Raw genomic sequence first — 22,849 nt, forward strand, 5'->3', positions numbered from 1 at the left:
TGTTTTCCACTTAGGAACCAAGGTAGCAGCTTAAAAGCCTTGTAAATAAAACACTACTTGAAACAATGAAAGCAGACTGAATTGCCTTGCTTCCCCAACGCATTTTCCCTAATGCAGAATTTTCAAAGAAAAGCAATCAAGATACTCCATCTGCTGGAGAATTTGTGCAGCATTTCAGCAAAGAAATTCATTGATAGCCAATACATAAGGAGCTTCCTTTATGTTCTATAAGTCCTATAAACATTTTGTTTGTTTGTTTGTTTATAAAATTTATTGGACTCATATCTTACCACAGGGTAATTCTGGGTGGCTTACAATTTAAAAAAAGTTAAAAATTATGCAAGAGCTAAAGCATATACATCAAATACTTTGAAGATCCAAATACCCCAATTAAAATATGGGGAGTGTGGGAGCAGGATGGAGGGGAGGACGAGGATCTGTTTTTAATCTATCAATCACCTCCACCGCAATGCTCCCCTATTGGAGCCCATTCTATTTATATTAGTAAAATACAATTAGGTATTTAGGCAGAAGACCAAAACTAAAGATTGCAAATTATTTTCGATAATACATGATTAGAAAATTATTTTATGCCAAACCATTGCATATGGAAAAGGCAATATAGATCCATTACCAAAATGGCCATTTCCTGCAGGGTTTTTGGTTACATGTTTTATTTTATTTTATTATTGTTTTAATACAATTACTGTAAAGGGAGTGAAAGCTGCTCAGTCCTGTTGGAATGGAGCAGCATACAAACCTCAGTAAATGAATATTTTTTATAAGGAACCAAATGACATACAATGTAGACTGTTTGATTGTTCGACTGGGAAAAAGGAAACCAAATGAAAGATGAGATAGCTCAGGGTAACTTTGAAAAGGATTGCAAGTGTATTTGGCTTGTACCACAGTGCCGCATTCTATTAGCAGGGCCTATTTGTAATTTTATATAACTGGAATGTAAACCTAACAAAGCCAGCTCAATCTGTTTTATTGTCTTAATAAAACAGTGTATCACATAAACTAATAGAGCAAATCTGGAAAAGCATGCTGTTTATCATACATGAATCCTTCATTGTTGTGTGGGATTGTTGTTATTGCATTTACACTTGATTAGTTTTTATAGTGAAAGCTGTACACAATTATAAGAGAACCCAAGGTGTTACATGCTCTTTTGTTGGTTCATATTTATTTTGCTATTTCAGGCCATCTCAGATTGCTTATGCAATTAAATTGGAACAAATACAGACTTTCCGAAACTATAATCCATATTTACTCAGACATTATATATAGAATTACATTGCTAATTAATAATATTTCAGTGCATGTCCAAGTGATAAACTATTATTTTCTGAAACTAAAATAGCATGTACTCCTTTAATTGATATTTGATTCATTGGTCTCTTTCTACAATAATATTTTGCTTTTTATTTTATATTATTAGATTATTCTTTTTGTGTGGTTTTTTATTGTTATGTGCCAAGAGCTTTGTAAATAAGCAGCATAAAAATAAAGTTTATGTGTGTGTGTGTATGTGTGTGTGTGTGTTTGTGTGTGTGTGTGTTGCTGTTACCCTGACAATATCACAGAGTCAAGCAGAATCAGTCAAGCAGAAAGACAGATAATTACCTTCCAAGGTCACATATGAATTACAAATAATATACAGGAAATTAATTGTGGAACTGCTTATGACAATAGCAATGTTGTATATGTTATTAACAAAAAATATCAACTAATTGGTCAATCATAAATTGCTCTGAATGGATAAATATTGATTGCATTGATTAAATAATGATTATCAAAAACATTATTTTGATAATAATTATGACATATATTCTTAAATTTACCATATATACTTACATATAAGGCCATCCATAGATAATGTGAGCCTCCAATTTTTAACCAAGATACTGCACTACCTGTGGATAAGTGAACCTTCAAAATTTTCATTTTTAAAATTTTTTTTACAATTGGTCTGACCATAGGTAGTCCATAGATCATCCATGTTTCATGTTATTTTGATTAAAAATTTGAGGGTCAGTTTATCTGTGAATAGGCTTATCTATTGAATATATACGGGATACATGTATTTTTAAAATATGTACTACAATAGTGCATATACTCAAGGATAAACCAAACTCAATCTTTTTGGTGTTTTCCAAGATTATATTTCTTAAAACTGATCTAGAAAATCCCTTCTGGTTATTGGGAGAGACTGTTAAAAATTGTATCTGTATATTGATAGAGTTCCACATCTCATAGGAAGGACAAGAAAAGTTAAATTAATCAACAATATTTTATAAAATACAAGAAAAATAACAAGTATTGTTTTATTGAAGAAAAGAAATACCAAGAATCTGAAGAGTGACTTTCCAGTTACATAAAACTATCATCTTTGCAGTACTCTAAGCTCAATATAGCAAAGCTAAAGCTCATCACAATATGAAAAAATCCATATTTAAAAAATACAGTTCAACATGACATTGAGATTTTAATGTCTTTTCAAAATCATATTAACATACAGTATATATTGAGACCAAAACCACAGTATAACAGAACAAAACCAAATGATGTCATTTAAATAATGCTTTCATTGCCAATACAAAAAGTTTAAAAGTTTGGATCCAAATAATATTGTCTGATGAATTAGTTTTATTTTTAAAACATATTTCATATTTTTAATACCTAGGCTCATTGACCCTCCAAAATTGGATATTCCAATTATTCCTTAATTGGAATATAAAAATAAAACTGACTTTTATATTTATAAATATAAAACTGACTTCTGTTCAAGGATAGCATCTCTTTCAGCAACTAAAATTACAAATATCCGAAAGACTGCTAAATGTAGGCCAAACTGTTTAGTAAATACATGTTTCAGTTGTAATATTGTATATATTGCTAAGCATAAGTATATATTACTAAGGCAATTTAAGGAATAAATCTTTATTTAGCCCAGATGTCAGATACAGAAATCAGCATTACCATTTAATAAGTGAAACAGAGAGCAGGCATTACATCACCAGGCATTCCTGCAGAACATCTTTTCTATTTCAGATTTGAGTTATATCACAATAGCAGCCTCACATCTGATTCAAAATCACATCATATCCATTTATCTATTAATACCAAATATACTTTGAGTCTTTCAACATTTCTTCTAGGATGCAACACAGTTGATCCATTACCATTGCTTTGATAACCTTTCAGAAAAGGAGAGGTTGAAGAGCAGCCATGACTTACCTAGAACTTCAAGATCCAAAATTGGCCTCCTAGAAAGGGGCACACCCTTTCCAGTTTGCTGACAGTTTCCTCTCACACAGGGAGGTGTTAACAAATTCATATTCATGCAATGTAGTCTCTTTAACCGCACCATTTCTTTGAAATACAATGTCAACTAATTTTTTTTAGTTCTTCCCACCATGATCTAACCTATACCGATGGCAAATACAACCAGATAGGACCAGTCTTGTTTTTTGTTCTGTCAATGCCTACATGTTGGAATTACTTCTTTGTAAGGCATTCATGGAAAATGGGGCTATTCATGAATTGCTGACTGAAATATATTTGCAAGGCATTGTGTAGAAGGGTAATACAACAGGTACAAGCTTGCATTTACCAAACATCCCAATAAATGTCCGCTGAATCATTTCTCTGCTTCATTTAACAAATGTATAAGAAAAAGATCTTCCAGTTCCAGAAACAGTTAAAGAAAAAAATAGCTGCCAGTGCAGAAACTGATTTAAAGATGATATATGTATATCATCCTTGAGGAAGAGGTATGTCCATGCACTCACCAGATATGAAGGGTGCCTTCCATACTATTAGTCAAATTTGGCATGCTATATTGAAATAGGCAAATTTATTAGACTGTATTATGCAAATACTTAATGCAACCACTAGGGTCTATTTAACCTAGATAAGGGTGGGGTCCTTGGTGCTCTTTGAGCTTGGTTGGTTTCTTGCAGATATTTCATTACCAAATTAGGTAATATCAACAGTGCTAGTAGAAATGAGATTTGCCCTGGAAAGCCACTAAAATATAAAATGAGAGCAAACGTGAATAAATGTGCTCTGAAAAGAAATACTAGGTAGTTAAATTGCAACATTTTGAACAGGAGCTGAAAGTCTTTCAGTCAATCCACTGCCTCTTTGGTTGCTTTCATAGTGATTGAAAAAAATATAGCACTAAAAGGCTAGTTCCTAAAAATTAATCAGTCATTTTCCCCACATCATAGAAATAAATAGGATTTGAGATTACTGGCTCAAGGTAAGATCCATTTATTTTAACAGGAAATTTTTAAGATGAGTTTATTCTTTCATATAAATTAATGTACTGAAATGCTTATAGTGTAGTTGTGCACATGCCTACCCTGTGTAGTATATTAGAAAGAACTTATTTCTAGATAAGTATGTATACACCTGCATCCTTAGGCTGAAATACTGTAAATATGATCAAGGTTTTATATCATCACTTGTCTTACTCTATGCAATGATAACTTTGCCTCTGTTTTCTGAATGATCAATGTTTACAGATAATTATCCATACCTCCAAATGTTTTGTTTCTTCTTAATCTGTTCCTGGTGTTCAGAGATAGATTACATCTTTTAATAGAGAACATTCAGTACATTTGATGAAACAAATCATAGTCCACCAAAGCTTATGCCAAAACTTTATGAATAAGATGTACCAAGGTTTTGTTTCTGCTACAACAGACTAACATGATTGAAGTGATATAGTATACACACAAACTGCCCACAGGGGGCTTTTCTCCTCGTCTTAAACTCATTTACTTCAAAGTCCAGTTTATTGTGTGTTTTTTTCTATGTACAGCTGCTCCCTGGATAAATATATAGTAAGTAAGGTTTAGCTAGTTCAATGGATCCAGTCCCAAAGGTGAGAGTAAATAAATAAATAAATTGTACTGGTATCACTTCTACTGAGGTATCGCTCAGTGCATTTCAGATTGAAATTAATTAAAATCTCCAGAGTAATATACTTTTTCAAAGTGGGAATTCTTATGGAAGAATTTACAATAGGCAGTATATTTTTCATGTCTCCCTTTTTTATTCCTCCTGGAAATCACCAATATCTAATCCATTCACAATAAAACACAACATGAATTAGTTATCTGCATCTCTTAATTAAATTAACCCCAAGGATTGCAATTCTATGAATATTTGTGGGAGGTGGCAAAAGGCCATTAAAATGTTTAGTTTCTTCCTCTTTCTTGTAAATTCAGCTTTGAATATTCCATGGATGCCATGAGTTTACTATTGAAAAAAAAAAAAAACGTTTTATAAATCTTTTTAAGGCTGCAGCCCAATAGAACCAAAACCTGAGAATAAGCCTTCTTGCCCGCAGTTTGAGGTTTACCACAGAATCAATAAACATGCCCAGGACTGACATCTCTGTTTGTTTTAAATCCAAATACATCTGTTTTAAACAAATCGGATCAGTGAACTGCCTAGCGTGGGTCTGGCGCTTCTGCCTCCAAGAAGACTTTTCCAAAGTATGGGTTAATCCCCCAATATGCACCCTTTCGTTCTTGACTTTTGCTCTAGCTCTCCTGACGGTGTTTATGAAAATGAGCGATACTGAAAGGCTTGCCATCCCGCTAGTTGCAAGCCTCGCATAAACGATGACAATGGCTCAGAGGGCTTTTCCCCCCGCAAGCGAACAGGGTAGATCTGTGAAAATAATATCAGGCTTATCCGTCAGAATGAACGTCGGCGCATAGCCAGGCGTGCAGTAATCTGACCCGACACCTCCAAACTATCTGCGCTATGTATCCGCCGCCTGATTTGCCAGATCTTCCCGAGAAAAAAGTCGCCGTGTGCTTGATACCGAAGAAAAAGCGGCGGAAGAACCTCCCTCCAGCCTCAGATTTCTCTCTCCGGATAGAGATCGCTGCTCGCATCTCAAGCTGGAGGTTTTTTTTTTTTTCCACTGCAAAAGGAACGCGCCAAATGATCTGCACTAGGATTGTTTATAATTCGCATTTCTAAGGCCTTCCAACTCTTCCACGATGAGGAAAGAAATCTCCCCAATTCTCCCGTTAAGACAACATCCCTTTTGAGAATTGCCCCCTCCCACCGCTAAGGATTAATAATAACCAAGGCAACGTTGGAGGAAAAGTGTTGCTTAAAGGTTCTGCCTTGAGTTACTTACTATTCAATTCCTTTCCAAATATTAAGAGGTGGGTGTTAGTTTTTGAACGCTGTTCTTTAATGTTCTGGGCAGGGAAAAGAAGTGTCTTGGATTTGCCCTTCAGAAGAGCCTTCCCGCAACCTAAGGACGCTCGGATGTGCTGAAATACAAATCCTACGGTCCCAGCCAACTCCGTTAACCACCACCAATCTAGCGAGTACCAGCCTGGGGGAGGGTGTTCTGGAATATATCGGACACCTTGGGCAGTTTTCCTGCACCATCTTCCTTCTCCTCCTAAAGTTGCAGCTCACATCCCTCTAGATAAGGAAAACACCGAATACAAAATGATAATTATTTTTCTTTTGAAAAACAACTTCCCTAAGCATTATAGGAAATGTGGTGGGGTTTTTTTTGTTTATTTCAAGCGAGGGACTGTACCTAATACTTAATTTGTAGAGGGAGGAATTAACCTTTATCTCTAAGAACTGCTCAATACTGAAAAAAAAAATGTGGAAGTTGCTTGTCCTGACCTACAAATGACTTCTCACTTCTTTCCCGGATTTTTCTGAGTGTTTATTCAAGGCTGCTGGAGCGCAAAAATGAGATCTGAAATGGTGGGGTTGGCGATTGGGTGCAAATTAAGGAAGCAAATGAATGGGGAGGGAAGATCCGCTAGCGGAGTCCTGGATGCCCGATGAAGAGAAAGAACGGAACTGCGAAATATTATTTCGCAGTTTTAAAAATAGATTTTAATAATTGAATCCAGTCAGAAACCCCCAACTGGTCGGGAAGCGAATTTCAGTCTCCTGGACGGCTTCTATCTTCCTCACCCTTGGAAGTAAATCTCAGCGTCGATGAGGACTCTCAGTCATCCAGGCAAAGGTGTCTGAAGATTGAAACATCGTAACTGGACAACTTTTTGTTAGCTTCATCAATCAGAAATTTACACAACGCACATTTACACAATGCAGTTAATCTGGATACCGAATTAGCCGTTTTCTGTGTTCCCACTACAAATCGAAGTATAAGGTAACTGGGTTTATACACTATGCTTTCACTACAAAAACCTAAATAACCTAAACAAACCAAGTTTAATATATTCACATATAGCCAGCAGACTTTTGTCTTGTAACTCATGTTCTATAATATGAAGAAGACAGTACATTCATTGAATCTTAGGTCTAACTTTTCTTCAGCAAGAATTAGAATGATTTACATTGATGCCTTCCATAACTGATTTTTTTTTAAAAAAACTCTTGACTGAGGACCCTGCTGTAGGCAAGTGTGTGTGTGTGTGTGTGTGTGTGTGTGTGTTCATTCATTACCTCCGCAGTATGGGGGTGGGGAAACGACCCTCTAATATTCCAGCGATCCGCCACAGGTTTCCAGTCCATTCCACGCCTGTTCATGCAGAACCAGGCGTTAGAATCGATGCCATTTACTCCCCAGTTCAGTACGAATGGGATTCCAGACCGAGAGGAAAATGAAGAGAAAGAGTTTCATTGCCAGGACTTTCAGGATGTGTGTTCGTGTGCCCACTATGTTTGGAAACGGACCTGGGCACAGTTTTACACAGCCCTCGCTTTGGCATGCAGGAGTTTCAAATTCAGGTCCTGCCACTGGCAGGTGCAAGTATAAAGTGGTAAATTATGAAAAAGTACTTTTTCATCGCCGGGTACCCTGGAGAATGCTACTGGGCTAGAGGTCTCCTATACGGTTACACCCTTGTAGCGGGCAAGTTAACTGGCTGGGGAGCCTCGTCCTCTCTTGTTCTCACCTTTTCTCCTACGGGATCTGTGGTAGAAACCGCGGCTAACCCCGTTCCGGACTATTTCTTCCTTGTCCGCATGCCAACGCCCCGCTCGTTTCGCTCAGCCCGCAGACCCCTCTCCTCGTCCTTCGGTTCGACCTCGCACCCCGCGATCTTCTCTTCCCCCAATCTCCCCCCCTCAAGCGGAGCGCTCTCGACCGCGCTGGGAGAAACAGAAGGAACGAACGGGGGAAAGCCCATCCTTCTCTCCCAGCTCGGCCGGCGCTCCCATGTTGGCTTGTTTTACAGGCGTTTGATTGGCAGAAGGTTGACAGTGATGGGCAGGCGCCCTTTCCATGGAAACGGAGGGGCAGCCAATCTGGCGAGGCCAATAGCAGCAAATAAGAAGCAGAAAAGGCGACGACGGCGAAGAATGCGCGCAAGGAGGTGGGGGTGTCGTTGGTTGAGGGCATCTGGGGGCTTTCCCCATCCATCCATCCATCCATCCATCCATCCTCTCCTCCCTCCTCCTTCGCTTCTTTTCCTTCTCCTCCTCCTCACACACATTATCCTCCTCCCTCCCTCCCAAACTTCAGGCCACCGCCGGAGCGCGGGCCATTCTGCTTCCAAGCGCCCGAGCGCAGCACGCGTGCGACGGCGGCGGCGGCGGCGCTGCAGCTGCTGCTGTTAAAGGTTCTCCAAGCGACCGTCTGAAGCGCGGCGGGAAGGGAAGGGAAGGGCAGAATTAAAAAGAAACGTAAAAAAGCAAGGCGGGAGCGGCGTTTGATTCCTCAACTGGAGAGCCACGCCGCCGCCGCCGCCGCCTTGCCATCTCCGCGCTGGTCCTGGAGAAGAAGAACGAAGAATCGCCTCAGCTCCGCCGCAGCTCGAGGTTAAGGGGACAAGAGGCGGGCGCCGAAGTCGAGGAGCCCGACATTGAGGGGGGCGAAGCTCTCGAATAGCCTGAGCCGCGGCTGGCAAGAGGCGACTCGGCCCAGGAGCCCGCCCGACCGGCCGACCCGGCCCCGCCCGCCCGTCTCCATGTTTCAGCTGCCGATCCTCAACTTCAGTCCTCAGCAAGTGGCCGGGGTGTGCGAGACCCTGGAGGAGAGCGGCGACGTGGAGCGCCTGGGGCGCTTCCTGTGGTCGCTGCCTGTGGCGCCGGCGGCGTGCGAGGCGCTCAACCGGAACGAGTCGGTCCTCCGCGCGCGCGCCATCGTGGCCTTCCACGGCGGCAACTACCGCGAGCTCTACCACATTCTGGAAAGCCACAAGTTCCCCAAGGAGTCGCACGCCAAGCTCCAGGCTCTCTGGCTCGAAGCGCACTACCAGGAGGCCGAGAAGCTCCGCGGCCGGCCCCTGGGCCCCGTCGACAAGTACCGCGTGCGCAAGAAGTTCCCCTTGCCCCGCACCATCTGGGACGGCGAGCAGAAGACGCACTGCTTCAAGGAGCGCACCCGGCACCTGCTCCGCGAATGGTACCTGCAGGACCCTTACCCCAACCCCAGCAAAAAGCGCGAGCTGGCCCAGGCCACGGGACTCACCCCCACGCAAGTGGGCAACTGGTTCAAAAACCGGCGCCAAAGGGACCGGGCCGCCGCCGCCAAGAACAGGTCAGTGAGTAGCTGAGAGCCGGGACGCAGGAGGAGGAAGGCGAACGGGGAAGGGAGGGTAGCTCAGCTCCGCCCAGGCTTTCTGTGCGCTGCGGCTGGCCGATTCACACGACAGCCACCTTCTAAACCTGGGTCAGCCGTGCGGTTGTTGAATGTCAAGGAACACGCCATACCCTGAAAAATAAACCTTATTGTGTCCTAACCTGATGGACTGCTTGGCACTGCTCCTTAAACCCACTGAATCTAAGCGTTTTCCGGCCTCATTTTAGGCTAGTCTCTCCTGTGACGGAGACCCCAGTGAGATCAGCCAAAACGATTTGATTTTGCAAATACGATCCGAGTTCTATTTACACGTTCGGTGAGGGTGTCCGGTTTCTGTGAGTCCTGCTCCAGAATACACATGTTTGGAACCCGGTTGTAATCCTAAACATATTTATCTGGAAGAAAGACCATGCTCCTAAATCTTAATCAGAGGTCAGAGGAATATTCTGCACGCTTGTGATATTACTATGATTAAGGTTGCAAACTCAGTCAGTCGGTCAGATGTTTGGACTGGATTTTGCATTTTTGACCACCTATTCAGTCCTTCTTCAGGGCCTGGGACAGGCAGATTTTTGTTTAAATTATTATTGTTGTTATTATTTGCCAAAGGTCCTCAAAAGAGTTTTATTTGAAATCCTGTGTCAAAGATCTTAGCTGGTTTTACAGGAACAGGAAGCAAGGAGATGGATTAGGCTCCCTTCTATCATGCTCATAACATAGATTGATGTCTGTTTTGTTGGTGTCGAACTTAGCTTTTATGATATAGTTGTCAACATGGAATCAGAAAGTTTGACTTTTCAGGAATAGTTCCAATTCAAGGAAATATGGTTTGTGGTAGCCTCTGGGATTTTTATAGTAGTCATTTTTTTTTTTTTTTGAGAATCGCAAAGGCAAATGTGCTTGACAATCACAGCTTTTCACTGTTGACATGTGTGCAGGAGTAACCATTCTACCTGCATCCAATTCATCTATTTTCAAAGTAAATTTTATTAATTTTAAATATCTTTATTTCCTACTGTACTAATTTAAGGAAGAATTTTTAAAAATAATTTTCAGGTGTACATAAATATTCCCCAATAGGGAGACATGAGTTACAGATTAACATATTGCTATCTGCTTACTTTTAACAATTAAATATCAACTATCCATAGGATGAATATAAAAAACTGAGAATTAATGAAATTCTAAGTAAGTATATAATCAGTTATTTTTATATATAATGTTTTAAGGCAATGATTTGACATAGTAGAATTCCATTCTGAAACATCTTTTAGCAGCAGGTGAAGAGATGCAGTTAAAAAACTGCAAAATGATTTTTTAAATTAATTGAAAATTCAAAGAAATTATGGCAATGGTGTAACATACAGTTTTAAAGTCCAATGAAACAAAACATTTACAATTATAATTTTTATAGTTATAATTTTCTTTGACATTTTTCATTTCTACTATTTATCCAAAATATACTTTGAATAAAGGTAAAAACTGAAATGTAAAACATATATGGGATTCCAACTTAACTTGATTTTATTAAAATGTGGCTTACTTAGGTTTAGGGTACAATTTTGCATTTTGTTAGACAAATAAAGCCTTATGATATACCATGTATATTCAACTGCAGCAAAATTGACTACCAACAGAATTAAAAAATAATTCTATTGTACGTTTTAAAGTTTTTTATTTAAACGGCTTCAGTATAAGGCGTGCACCTTTCTTATGAAGCCAAATCATTATCCTTTGTTCCATTTCTGTGAAGATAGGTTGCAGCTAGGTCATATGCCCTTTTGGAAGAATATTAACTAATGGTTTGTAGAATGTAGGTGAGAATTTATGTGGCTATATGATAAAACACTTTAAGGTATGCATGCCTTCATAGGAATAAATAAGGAATAAACCAAGAAGGAAAAATGTGTTTTAAAGGAAAGTCTTGCTCTAGTAGAAGAGAATTTCTGATCCATTTAGACATGTTAATTAGCACAAATGACCTCTATTTTTCAGGAGGCAAACAATGGCTACCCATTCATGAGTCTGTTGTGTCAAAGTGCAGGAATGTAAAACAATTTGGTCCTATTGACTTCCACAATACTCAGCTTAAATCCATGAGACATGATACGCAGCTAGGGGCTATACTAAACTACTATTTTTTTCCTATATATTTCCTGGAGAAATTCCCTTTTAATCAGAAGTTTACTTGTGCAATATGAATTTTTCCAGTATTCTTCCTTGGAATCAGGTTTAAGTGGAATGTGTTGTTCCTGACATGTAAGTGATCTCAAGGACAAAATGTATGGGAAAATTAATTTGGGGTAATACCATCATTTAAATTCCTGAATTTTTATTAAGATGATTAATAATTAGCTTATTAATTAGTAACAGAACTGGGTAACCAAATATTGACTTTAGCATTTCCCAAAGTGTAGCCTTAAGTAGCAAGAAATGGTTTCCTTAAATCTTCTAAGACCACAAAAGTCAGTGAAGCAAAACTATAATGAAGGCTTAGATGTTTGGTGTGGTTAGGATAAAGTTAGGACAGAGATGAGGACAGACAAAGAATACAGCATACATTGCTTAGTTAGGTAATCATTTCCATAATTTGTCCTCACCTGTTTTTCAAAGTAATTAAAATAAAATATTTTCTGTTCTGTACATTTGAAAGAAAAACTAAAATGGGTTATTTTCAGTCTGCCGTCTTGAAAGCTATGTTGAGAAAATAGTCTTTCTTTTTCTATGGGTGTTCAGATTTTATAAGTATAATGAATACAAATAAATGTTATGTAAAATAAGAGGGAGCATAACAATAAGGGTTTAGAAGGGTTATTTGTACAATTGATGAGCAAGATCATTTCATAGGAAGAGGTAATTGAATGATAGTATTTTTGCAGTAGAAAAAAATGTCTTCTTAAACTCATATACACCCACGTCCAAGTTCAATTTTCATTTAAATAGTTGGAACTGGGAAGATAAACAATAGTTTGAAATAAAGAATGAAAAACATAATGACTTCAGATAAGATGATAAGACCTCCTTCAGATGCAGACACGTATTTTTATTTATCCTTAGTACAAACCAGAATAGATTTGTAAAATGTAATTTCAGGAAGAAATTACCCAGTCAAATCTTATTTGTAGTATTCTGTTATTATTTGACAGTATAAATGTGGATATTGTGTTCACTCTCATTGTCTACTTCTGCTAGATTCATATTGTTATCTTCTTCGTTCTAAAAGCAGTAGTCGGGCATAACAGCAATTATAGCTTGATAAAAGTGTGAGATAATAGTACTAGAAATGTATTTTACACATATATTTTATTTCAGCTCTGAATACTTTTCCCTAGAAACAATTTTTACACCATTTTCTTAAATACTTTTATAGGTATATTTTTTAAAAAGGTGTTTCATATTTTTTGAGGTAGCATACATATTCCTCAGACATATCTATAACTTGAAGTTTTGTTAATACTGAATTTACATGTGGAGTAACTGTTACTTGGAAAAGAAAAAGAAGGCATCTATATTTATATATATTTTGGGGACCATGTGTAATTGGCATAACAAATAAAATGTCATATTGTAACAGGTCTGAAAATATATTTTTAATATTTCTTCATGTATCCTATAATAAACCTTCTAGATATTCTAGATATTGCTGACTTTCAACCTTCTAGTATTATATAGGAATTATTTCCAATAAAAAGCAGATTCTTATATAAGATCTTAATTCAAATGAAAAACATAGTAAAACTATATAATTATATTCATATATAATTATAATCATATAATTATATTCATATAATTATATAATGAAAAAAGAAGAGGTTGTAAAACAAAGCATTTCTAGTAAAATCATTTCTATAAAGCGAGAAATGCCTTCTAAAAAGAAGCAGCCAAGATATTGTGACATTGCTATAAATACCAGTTCAATGCAACAATCAAAACTTACATCATTTGAAGATATAATATAAATATTTGGAGAGAATATTTTAATTCTTAAAATAGCATAACAGGGACTGTAAAATGGTTAGATGGGTGAAGTATTTGAAAATTAGGTGGGGAGAGCAAATTTAATTCTTTATCTGTGATGTGTTTTAACACATTTATAAAGATCTACATCCCCTGATATCTCCATTGATCCACAGGTCTAAAAAAGTGACATATAAACATTCTTCCCATCAGGTTCTCATATCCACATAAATCTCACTTACTAAGTAGACAACAGGGTAAGGCATAGAGAGTGACTTGGAGTTTACTGTTGATGGACAATTTAATCTGGGGGGATGTATGGGTTACATTTGTCTTCTTAATTATCTGCATATGGCACCTGGACCACAAATTGAGGACAAGCATGGTATAGTAGTTAAAATATTGGAAAAGATTTGGGGACACTCACCTAGGTTCTAGTTTACTCTCAACCAAAGAGGCTGACTAGATGGATGACTTTGGGCTAATTGTTCTTTCTCTACTATCTCAGAGAATAATTGTGGGGAAAGAAATAAGAGAAGGAAGATAGAAGTATGCTGCCTCGATCTCCTGAATAAAAGACAGAATATAAATCAAATATATAGCGTAGACTCTGTAGTTTAAATCCACAGTTGTATCAACCATACTCTCTCTTCAACGCTCTCTAAGTTACTATAGCTTCTTATTTAGGACACTGTACCATCACTGATATTGAAATAAATTCAGCTATTATGCCAGTCATCTACATAGTGGAGGTGTACCATCTTCTCTCTCACCTTCAATGGCAAATTGATTTGACCCAGTCTCATGGGTAAATATCAAATGGTGGGGGAGGGCGTAGTTAATAGACTTCTATGCTCAGCAACGTATTTGTAATAGACGAGAGCTATACCTAGTCAAAAAAGCCTGCAAGAATATTCTCTATATTATTTATGCCCTTCCTCTGATTCTCAGACGTATCCAAACTCTAAATGAAGAAATTCTCTTTCGCTATCTTAGCCACAGATATATTTATTTTTCATATAATGATTCATTTTTGGTCTATTCGAAACTTACTATAGAAGGAGAGAAATTAGAGTTTAATATCTTCCTTATATAAGGAAGTGTGAATATGGTCTGTCTTGCTTTGAAGTTAAGAGGTACCGTAGACGTTAGCAAGGGTAGAGATTATAAGTGAGAAGGCAGAGAAAATGAACATTGATAATACACACAACTCTATTGTGTAAGAGAAACTGGTGTGGGGAAAATGTGGCAGAATGTAAAGATATTTGTGATGCAAAAATAAGTTGATACATTGGTGAGATTTTTTTTGCAAATGAGGTCTGTAAGGAACATTAAGCACCTTAAGAAACTGTATGCATATGGGATTCCAATAATGACTGGCAAGTATTAGAAGTGTAGGAAAATCTCTCTTCCCAAAACAAACATCCAAGGAGCTTAGCTGGAAACACTATTTACTATGGGCCACTCCCCATCATTGAGTTAAAGTGCTATCCATCTACCCTTGAGCTGGCATTTAACAACATCAGAATAACAACAACTGACCCTGATGTCAATCCCTATTGTACTTTATTGTATCTGTTCCTAGGCGTTGCCAAATGATGCTCAAATCACCTGATTTGAGGGTGCCAGTCATAATAGGATTAGTGACTGGAATGTTCTGCTTTTGGTCCACTTTCAGCATGTCATCAGCTAGTGGGAGAACCATCCATCATTTAGGGCACTATAGCAAAAAACCATTCAGTCTTGTCCAACTCTTTGGCAATTTTATAGGCAATTGCACTCCGTGCTATCCTGTCAAGCACAGCTTCTTTCAGTTGTTGAATGTTCATCTTTTTATCACAGCAAAGATATGTGGTGGCTTATTTCAGGATTCTGGATTGTTTTCTCTCCCACTCCCAACCAGTCATCCCATTTGATCATCCCCCCCCCCCATAAAATAAAATGAAGGATATGGGAAAACACCAGGGTGATATTAGTTGCAGAAGGAAGACACCAGATCCTGATATAATTCTTCAACTGGCTGGGACTGATAGAAAAAAATAATTAAAACCAACTAACTGCTGGGCAACCAAGGGTGGACAGAGGAGGAATTAAAATGGGCAGATACAGGGAAACTGCAAATAGGCAAACAAAACCCATTTCAACAGCCTTCATCCTTCTCTGGAGGAAGGAAATGCAGGGATGCTGCATCTTAAAGGTACATTTCAGGATATTACTGTAGTAAAATGAGTTCATGTAAATGAGGCATTCTTATTCCTGGATTAAAATAGGAGAACTCTGCTCTTCCTTATTTTTTGAGGTGCTAGGAGAGAAGTTAACTGTCAGAAATATGGAGGGAACTGACAGGTATGGGAACCTAGAAAATAAAGTGATGATGAAGACTGGGAGTTGGGAGAGAAATGACTGTAGTAAAGTCATTTACTACAAAAAATGACCAGTGACAGTAAGGTCAAGCCTGATAGCTGTGCCTCCCAATGCTTACAGTGCAGACCTTCACTTCCACAAAACATTATCTTTGTCTCCAATGTCTCCAAAATCGTTACAGGTTTAACACAACTTAACCGTGGTGGTGTAATGTTGGCTGCATGTACTACTAATGAAAATTTAAGACTTCCTGCTGATGAGGTTAATGTCATGAAGCCAAGGAGAACAACTGGTGTTGTCAAGCTATGATTGTGCCATTGTAAGGGCATGTGGGATTAAGGCCAAAAACAAATTAGGTGATTCATTAAAACATTTTATTTGGTCTTCAATCTGTTTTCCTTGACCTGGACTTTATCTTACCTCAGAGTGTGAGTATGCCTGTGGGGATGGGGGTGGGGGACGGCCAGGCATTTGAGTCACTATTGACTCCCGATGACTGTCTGGTCAAGTCCCCCGCAGTTTTCTTAGCAAGGTTTTTCAGAAATGTTTTTCAATGCCGGTTTCCTAGGGCTGAGAGACATGACTGACCTAGGATCACTTTGCACCTAAAAAGGGATTAGAACTCAGTCTCCTGATTTCTAGTCTGATGCCTTATTCACTACATCAAACTGACTCTCCTACTTATTATCAGGTATATTCTCAAACTATCCCTGAAAAATCATGTTGCAAATATATACTGAGAGCAACTGGAAATACTTCGTGAAAGATTTTCAAAGTGTGATCAAGAATTAAGATGTAAAAAAAAGGGTTTTGTTATGAAATACGGCTGTGATGTTAATATACAAAGTTGTTTTATACGGCTGTTTGCTGCCATGATGAGAAATGCTAGTATAAAACAACTTTGTATATTGTCATCACAGCCTCATTCCATAACAAAACCTTTTTTCTTATTTAGGGAATAAAATAGATTACATGTCGCTAGATATGTTGACACTTTTAAAAGTTTAATTATTATTAAACATCAAAGTATTTCTTATATTTTTTCAAATTCTTGAAACTTAATGTAGTTTTACAATGTTTACAATATTTTACTTTACTAAGATGATTATTGTTTTATGTGTAGCTATTTCTTTACAGCATTCTCTAAGCGGTTTAGAGAGTCAACATTTGTGTCCTCATTTTACAGGACCCAACAATCTGGGTCCTTATTTTACAGACCTTGGAAGGGTGGAATGCAGAGTCAACCTTGAGCCGGTCAGGATCGAACTCCTGGCAGTTGGCAGAGTTGGCAGAGTATTAGAATGTAATACTGCATTCTAACCACTGAGCCACCATAGCTGAAATTGTTATTTGGACTGCAATTGATTTCAAAAGGAATCAATATTTAGAATTCATAAATGGTTGCAATATTTGAAGTAAATTAATGATTAAAGTTTCATATTGAACAGGAAGAGACAAAAGGAAAAGCCGTCAAAATGTAGTTTTGTGGAATCTTAATATTTTACACTCTCTTTTGTTTATGTTTATTCCAAAATCCTATTGTGTTCAATACATCAGCGTCTAAGATAAATATAACATGCCAGCTTTTATTATACTTGTGCTCAGACTTAGTAACCCTAGGGCCATAGATATCTCCCATTGACTGGCCATGGTCCTTGCCCCATCTGACTTATGATTATTTTTTTAGGCACTGAAAAAAAGGGAAAGCACATATATTTCCTAATCCAAAGGCTTCCAGGATGATAATTATCTCCAGGGCTAGTTGCTGAAAGGACCAAAAATATATCATGTTCATCTCTATCTCACTATGCCAAAAACCACTGTATAAATAGCAGTTCCAAGCCAGCCTTATCCCACCAATAATTAATCAGGCTTAGACCTAATTAATAGTGGGATAGGGACTGTAGGAAATCTAGTAGGATCAAACAATGCTTTTTTTTAAAGAAATCTCCAAAGAAGCAGTGGCAAACTATTTTCTTAATGTTGTAAAGAAGGGTACTGGGAGTCATTGAGATTGACTGTAAAAATGCAGCCTATTTGATAATAAAAATATACATTTTTGTGTATAATTTCTATATGTGAGACAAAAAATTCAGGGAAGGTGTTGGACCTTTGTGCTGGAAATAAGTTTCTGCAGCCTCCTCTCCGTAGCTGGGCCATGTTTGGGGTTATATTGTAGCTGTCATTAAGAGGGGAGATGCTGTGGAGGCTTATCCTAAAATGGGAGGGGGCTACGATTTGGTAGAAACCTTGAAGGCAGAATGCTAAGTGAGGGAAGGGGAGGGAAGGGGAGGATGTGGTCTTTGGCTGAAAGGAAGCTGCTCTTTGGACTTTTCAACATGGAGGGATTGTTATCAAAATTATATCTGAGTCCTGAAATCAATAATGTTTCATTCAACCCAAAGTGATTAGTGAAGACATAATGGCGGAAGACAAAACAATATCTTAGTCTTTCCCATACAATCCATGCCGTTGACTTCAACGGAGAAACAACAATGGAGGTGGGGAACAATAACGTTGACATGGTATGAGTGGAATATATTCCAATGGGAGGTCTTAACTCGGCCCTGGATCCGAACACCGGCGCAGAATTCCGCGGGCCGGAAGAGGGGCAGAACCAACACTGGGGAGCGGGATTCGTAAGGCAGAAGCAGGGAAAGGCCGGGCGGCCTGAAGGGCCTGGCGGAGAGCGGGCTGCCGTTCGTGGCGACCGCCGCTTGAGTCACGACCGTTTGTCTTCTCCTTTCCCCCCTCGCAGGCTCCAGCAACAGGGACTCTCCTCGCAGGGTGCGGGGCGGTCGCTGCCGTCGGAGGAAGAGAGCGCGGGAGAGCCGCCGCTCGGCGCCGCCGCCAGCCCCGCCGCCAGCCTCTCCAGTAAAGCCGCCGCTTCCTCGGCCATCTCCATCACCTCCAGCGATAGCGAATGCGATCTGTGAGCAGCAGAAGGAAGGCCCCGCCGAACCTGCGTGGAGTACAGCGCCGAGTCTGCGGACGACGAGGGGGTGTGGGGGGAAACCTAGCGAGGACACAGCGGTACCCCAAGGGCGGCTCTGGAGACGTTACACGGCCAGCTTCGTGGCTCGCCGCCTTCAGCCCTTTGCCTTGTCCGCAGTCCGGGGTCTCTGCGCATGAGAAACTCCCGGCAACAGGACTCAATCCGGCAAGGCCCTGCCGAAAGAAAGGCTCCGAAGCCTTGAATTCTTCGAGTAGGAGCCATTGGAACGTGTGGAGTCAAACATCAGGCCGTAGAAAGAGTGACATACTGCCATCTTTTATTTTCCCTCTGGAATATCAGATTGCAAAAACAGTGATTTTTGTTTATTTTGTTTTTAGTTTTGTTTTTATATATATATATCTATAAATATAAATATTTTATATAATGTTTATTGAGTTATTTAAATTGCTCCGTTGGTAGATTTGTCTTATTTGGTGACCATAATCAATATTAATATTATTGTTATATTATAATGGGGCGGTGCCTATGTGAATAACTGATACTGTATTTCATTTCCTCCATTTGTGGAGCATGTGCAGGATCTGGTATTGTATGGAGAAGAAGGGCAGCCAGAAAACGTAAGGAACAAATGAAACCAGTATAATAATATATTCGGTGAGCAAAATAAATTCTGCTATTCCCTTCATTGTGTTAAAAAATTCTTAATCTTGGAAAGAACACCTATTGAGAAGGGTGGGTAAGTAAAAATGTGAGAAAGGCAGCTAAGAACAATACCTGGCAAGAGGAGATTTGCAAAACAGTGCACTGCAATTTACTTTACTCATGATTAATTGTCTCATTCTGGCTATTTAATTAATTCTATTATGAATTCATTCAATGCAAAATTATATACTAACCATAGGGATTGGCTTTGCAGAAAAACAACCATCCTACAGTGTGGAAGACCAGTTCATTCACTTGTTCTGTTGAGCACACAGCAGTTGATAGTAGGTCCTTTTCTCATTTAAGCAACACTTGTTCACTTCAGTTTGGTGGCTTATGGCTGGAAATTCATTTATAAAGAAAATTATTGCTCCATGCTCATTACTGAGTCCTCCCCGCCACTGCCTAGGATTTTATGATTTAGGGATAAAATGATCTTACCAGCCAGATTGAACCAGAGATAAAGGAAGGGAAGAAAAGAGAAGGAGGGGACAGAAATGCATTTACATTAAAAAAAAGAAAAACAAAGCTAAGTAAATCTTTTAGCATCCTGGAAAGAGGCTACAATCCATTTTAGCACATTACTTGCAATAAGCCCCCTTAAGTCAATAGGATATTCAACTTCTAAGTAATCATGCCTAGGTTTGGACTATATATATTTCTTTTTTTTTTGCAGAAAGGAAAGGAGTAGATGTGATGATAGTCTTTTCACTTTCAGATTCCTAAATCCCAATTATATGAAGTAGTCATTTAGAGCAGGGTTACAAAATTAATCCTTCTAAATACTATAAAATATAATCCTTTATCTTTTCAGTATGGAAAATGATACAGAATTGCAGCTGTACTTCATTTTCTATAATAACTTTATAATAACATGGCTATTGACAAAAAAATTAACCTGGCCAATACCAGGATCCGGGTATTATCTTAATATTTCAGGGTTTATATAAACCTGAAAAATGCATGGACCAGTTTAAAAATATGCTGTAAAATATGGTATACAATATGATTTACTGTATACTCCTATCTACTTAGCAAAATTAATATTATATTGTGTTTCATGCCTCAATAGTTTTTCTGTGTACTAACTGCATAAGATCAGTCCAGAGATGGGTACAATCCTATGACAATGTGATCCTAGGTATATGTACTCAAGAAAAGGAAATGCAAGTCACCCTGAAATAGGTAAGTGTAGGATTGCAGCATTACTTGTGTCTTTGAACTATTGTAATTTCCTTCCATGTAAGCGTACACAAAATAGGGCTGTACCATCAGATACAAAACATCAATCTTTAAAATCAAGCTTTTATTTTCATTCAAAGTTAAAGCACGTTGCTGCCCCCATTGCCCACCCCACAAATTATTCTGGCTAATGTTAAAAAGTGATGCTGATTTTATTGTATTTCTATTCTGTTTCTTTTCCTCTCCACCTTGGAATTAAAATTTCATTAGGCGGAACCTGAATGTCCCCACCCAGGCCATGTTCTGATGCTGTGCTTCTTTATTGGAACAAGGGGCTGATTCTATAACCCATACCAGAGTCTTTTAATAAAAGAGCATATTTTTGAGTTGCTAGATATTTACCTAGGTTCACAATTCCATTGAGAAAAACTCCATTTTTTTAAACTCTGCTGTGGGTCAGACTGAGAGGGGCAGCCAGGTAAGAACCCTGCAAATGCTTGCCTTGTTGGGTGGATCCCCCCACTGCCTAACGGGCCCAGATTTGGTGGAAGAAAGCAAAAGGCCTTTAGCAGGAGTACCAGCTAAGCTGCTTTAGTGTGTGTGGGTTTTCTCCTTCCCCAGCCAAAGGGATTTTATACCATTACAGAGTTTGAGCACTGATCTTTAAATCACTTGAGCTGTGCTGTTTCAGTCTTGTTTTTCTGGTTTTTTTTCTTTTTCTTTTTAAATAAGCTGATTGCTTGCAGTTTGATTTCTTTTTGCTGGGAAAAGAAAGGTTCTGTTTTAGGCATGAATTCTGTCTATGTTGCTGAATCATTCTACTATCCAAAGAGTCTAGTTGTAATTCAACAATTCAAATTAATTTATTGTAATGCTAAAGTAATTACTTTCTTTCGGTATATAATTCAGTTAGTATGTAATCCAGTTTGTTCTAATTCTGATCCAAAGCTGATAAATAAGAATGATCCAGTGAAATACATATATAATTCTGAATAGGATAACAATTCCTTGACTTGCCTTTTAATACAGTACATGCAGGATAATACACTGTTCAACCTAGCTGATCCTTTTGGTAAACGAATTGCTAAATGTAAAATCAACACACTCTCTGCGAAAATCTCATTGTGAGTGGGAAAATGTCTAGCAGATGTTGGATCATAGCCAAGTGGCTTTGGCATTAAGGTGAGTGTAGACTAATGTATTGATCTCTGCCTTTGCTACTTAAAGAACTCCTACTGAATCTGGGTTTGAAGATCAAGAACAGAGTATTTCTCACAAACATGGGAAGCAAGATACTGCCAAAAGCTTCCCTCTTTCCACTGTTCATAGCAGAGAAGGCAGTTTTGTCAACATTCTTTGTTGTATAGTCAAAACCAAGGAGTTGGAATCAGAGACACTGAAGTGCATATTAAGCCTGCCTCAAAATGTTGCAGCATGGAACACTTTTGTTTGGCATCCTATGACCTCTAGAACACCCGATAACAATCCCATCCCTCCCCTTTTTCAGGCTTCACTTCCCCAACATCAATCAGCATGTTTACCTATCCCTAAGGTGCATCTTCCTGATTTAAGATTCCTCAACCTAATAATTTGTTTATATTCCTGCCCTTGCTCCAAATTTTAAATGGCTCTCCTTTGTTTACAGTGGACACTCTTTGACTACACTAGAAATCCCATTGGTAGCTCCTAGTAGACCTTGACTGATCTCAGAACAGCTGAGCAGGTGAAAGTTTCCTTAGTGCTTGGATAAGAGAACATCAGAAAACTCCATTTTACTTTATATTTTATATATAAATTATATATAATTTATAATTTCATATTGTTTGCTAAACAGGGAAGCTGAAAAGATATTCCAGAATATGGCAGTAGGAACTCACTTCCATGTTGTTATCAAGAATACATGCCCATTAAGATATTGGGGAATTACTACTTACAGTAGATGCAGAGATAATTCTTTGCATAGCCCTTTACTGATACTTTCCCTGTCTTTGTGCACTTCAACAATAGTGGGACTGCAATTCTCAGAATTTCTACCCCATGCTAGCTACTTGTTCAGTGAGCTGCAGTCTGGGGATCTTTGAAAGAGACCAAGTTGGAAAAGCTACTCTGTTGCTTGGTGTAAGAGAAGATTT

General features: G+C 38.5%; 1 protein-coding gene across 1 annotated transcript; it reads left to right on the forward strand.

The window, feature by feature from the left end:
* Positions 1-5,767: 5,767 nt before the first annotated feature.
* On the forward strand, positions 5,768-21,710 carry SIX6 (SIX homeobox 6). Its single transcript, XM_034433529.3, has 2 exons — positions 5,768-9,514; positions 18,636-21,710. The coding sequence occupies exons 1-2, from the start codon at positions 8,943-8,945 to the stop codon at positions 18,811-18,813; spliced, it is 750 nt and encodes a 249-aa protein (XP_034289420.1). The 5' UTR covers positions 5,768-8,942; the 3' UTR covers positions 18,814-21,710.
* Positions 21,711-22,849: the final 1,139 nt, after the last annotated feature.

Source organism: Pantherophis guttatus, chromosome 1, assembly GCF_059756535.1.
Source record: "Pantherophis guttatus breed Tessera chromosome 1, ASM5975653v1, whole genome shotgun sequence".
Lineage (NCBI taxonomy): Eukaryota > Metazoa > Chordata > Lepidosauria > Squamata > Colubridae > Pantherophis > Pantherophis guttatus.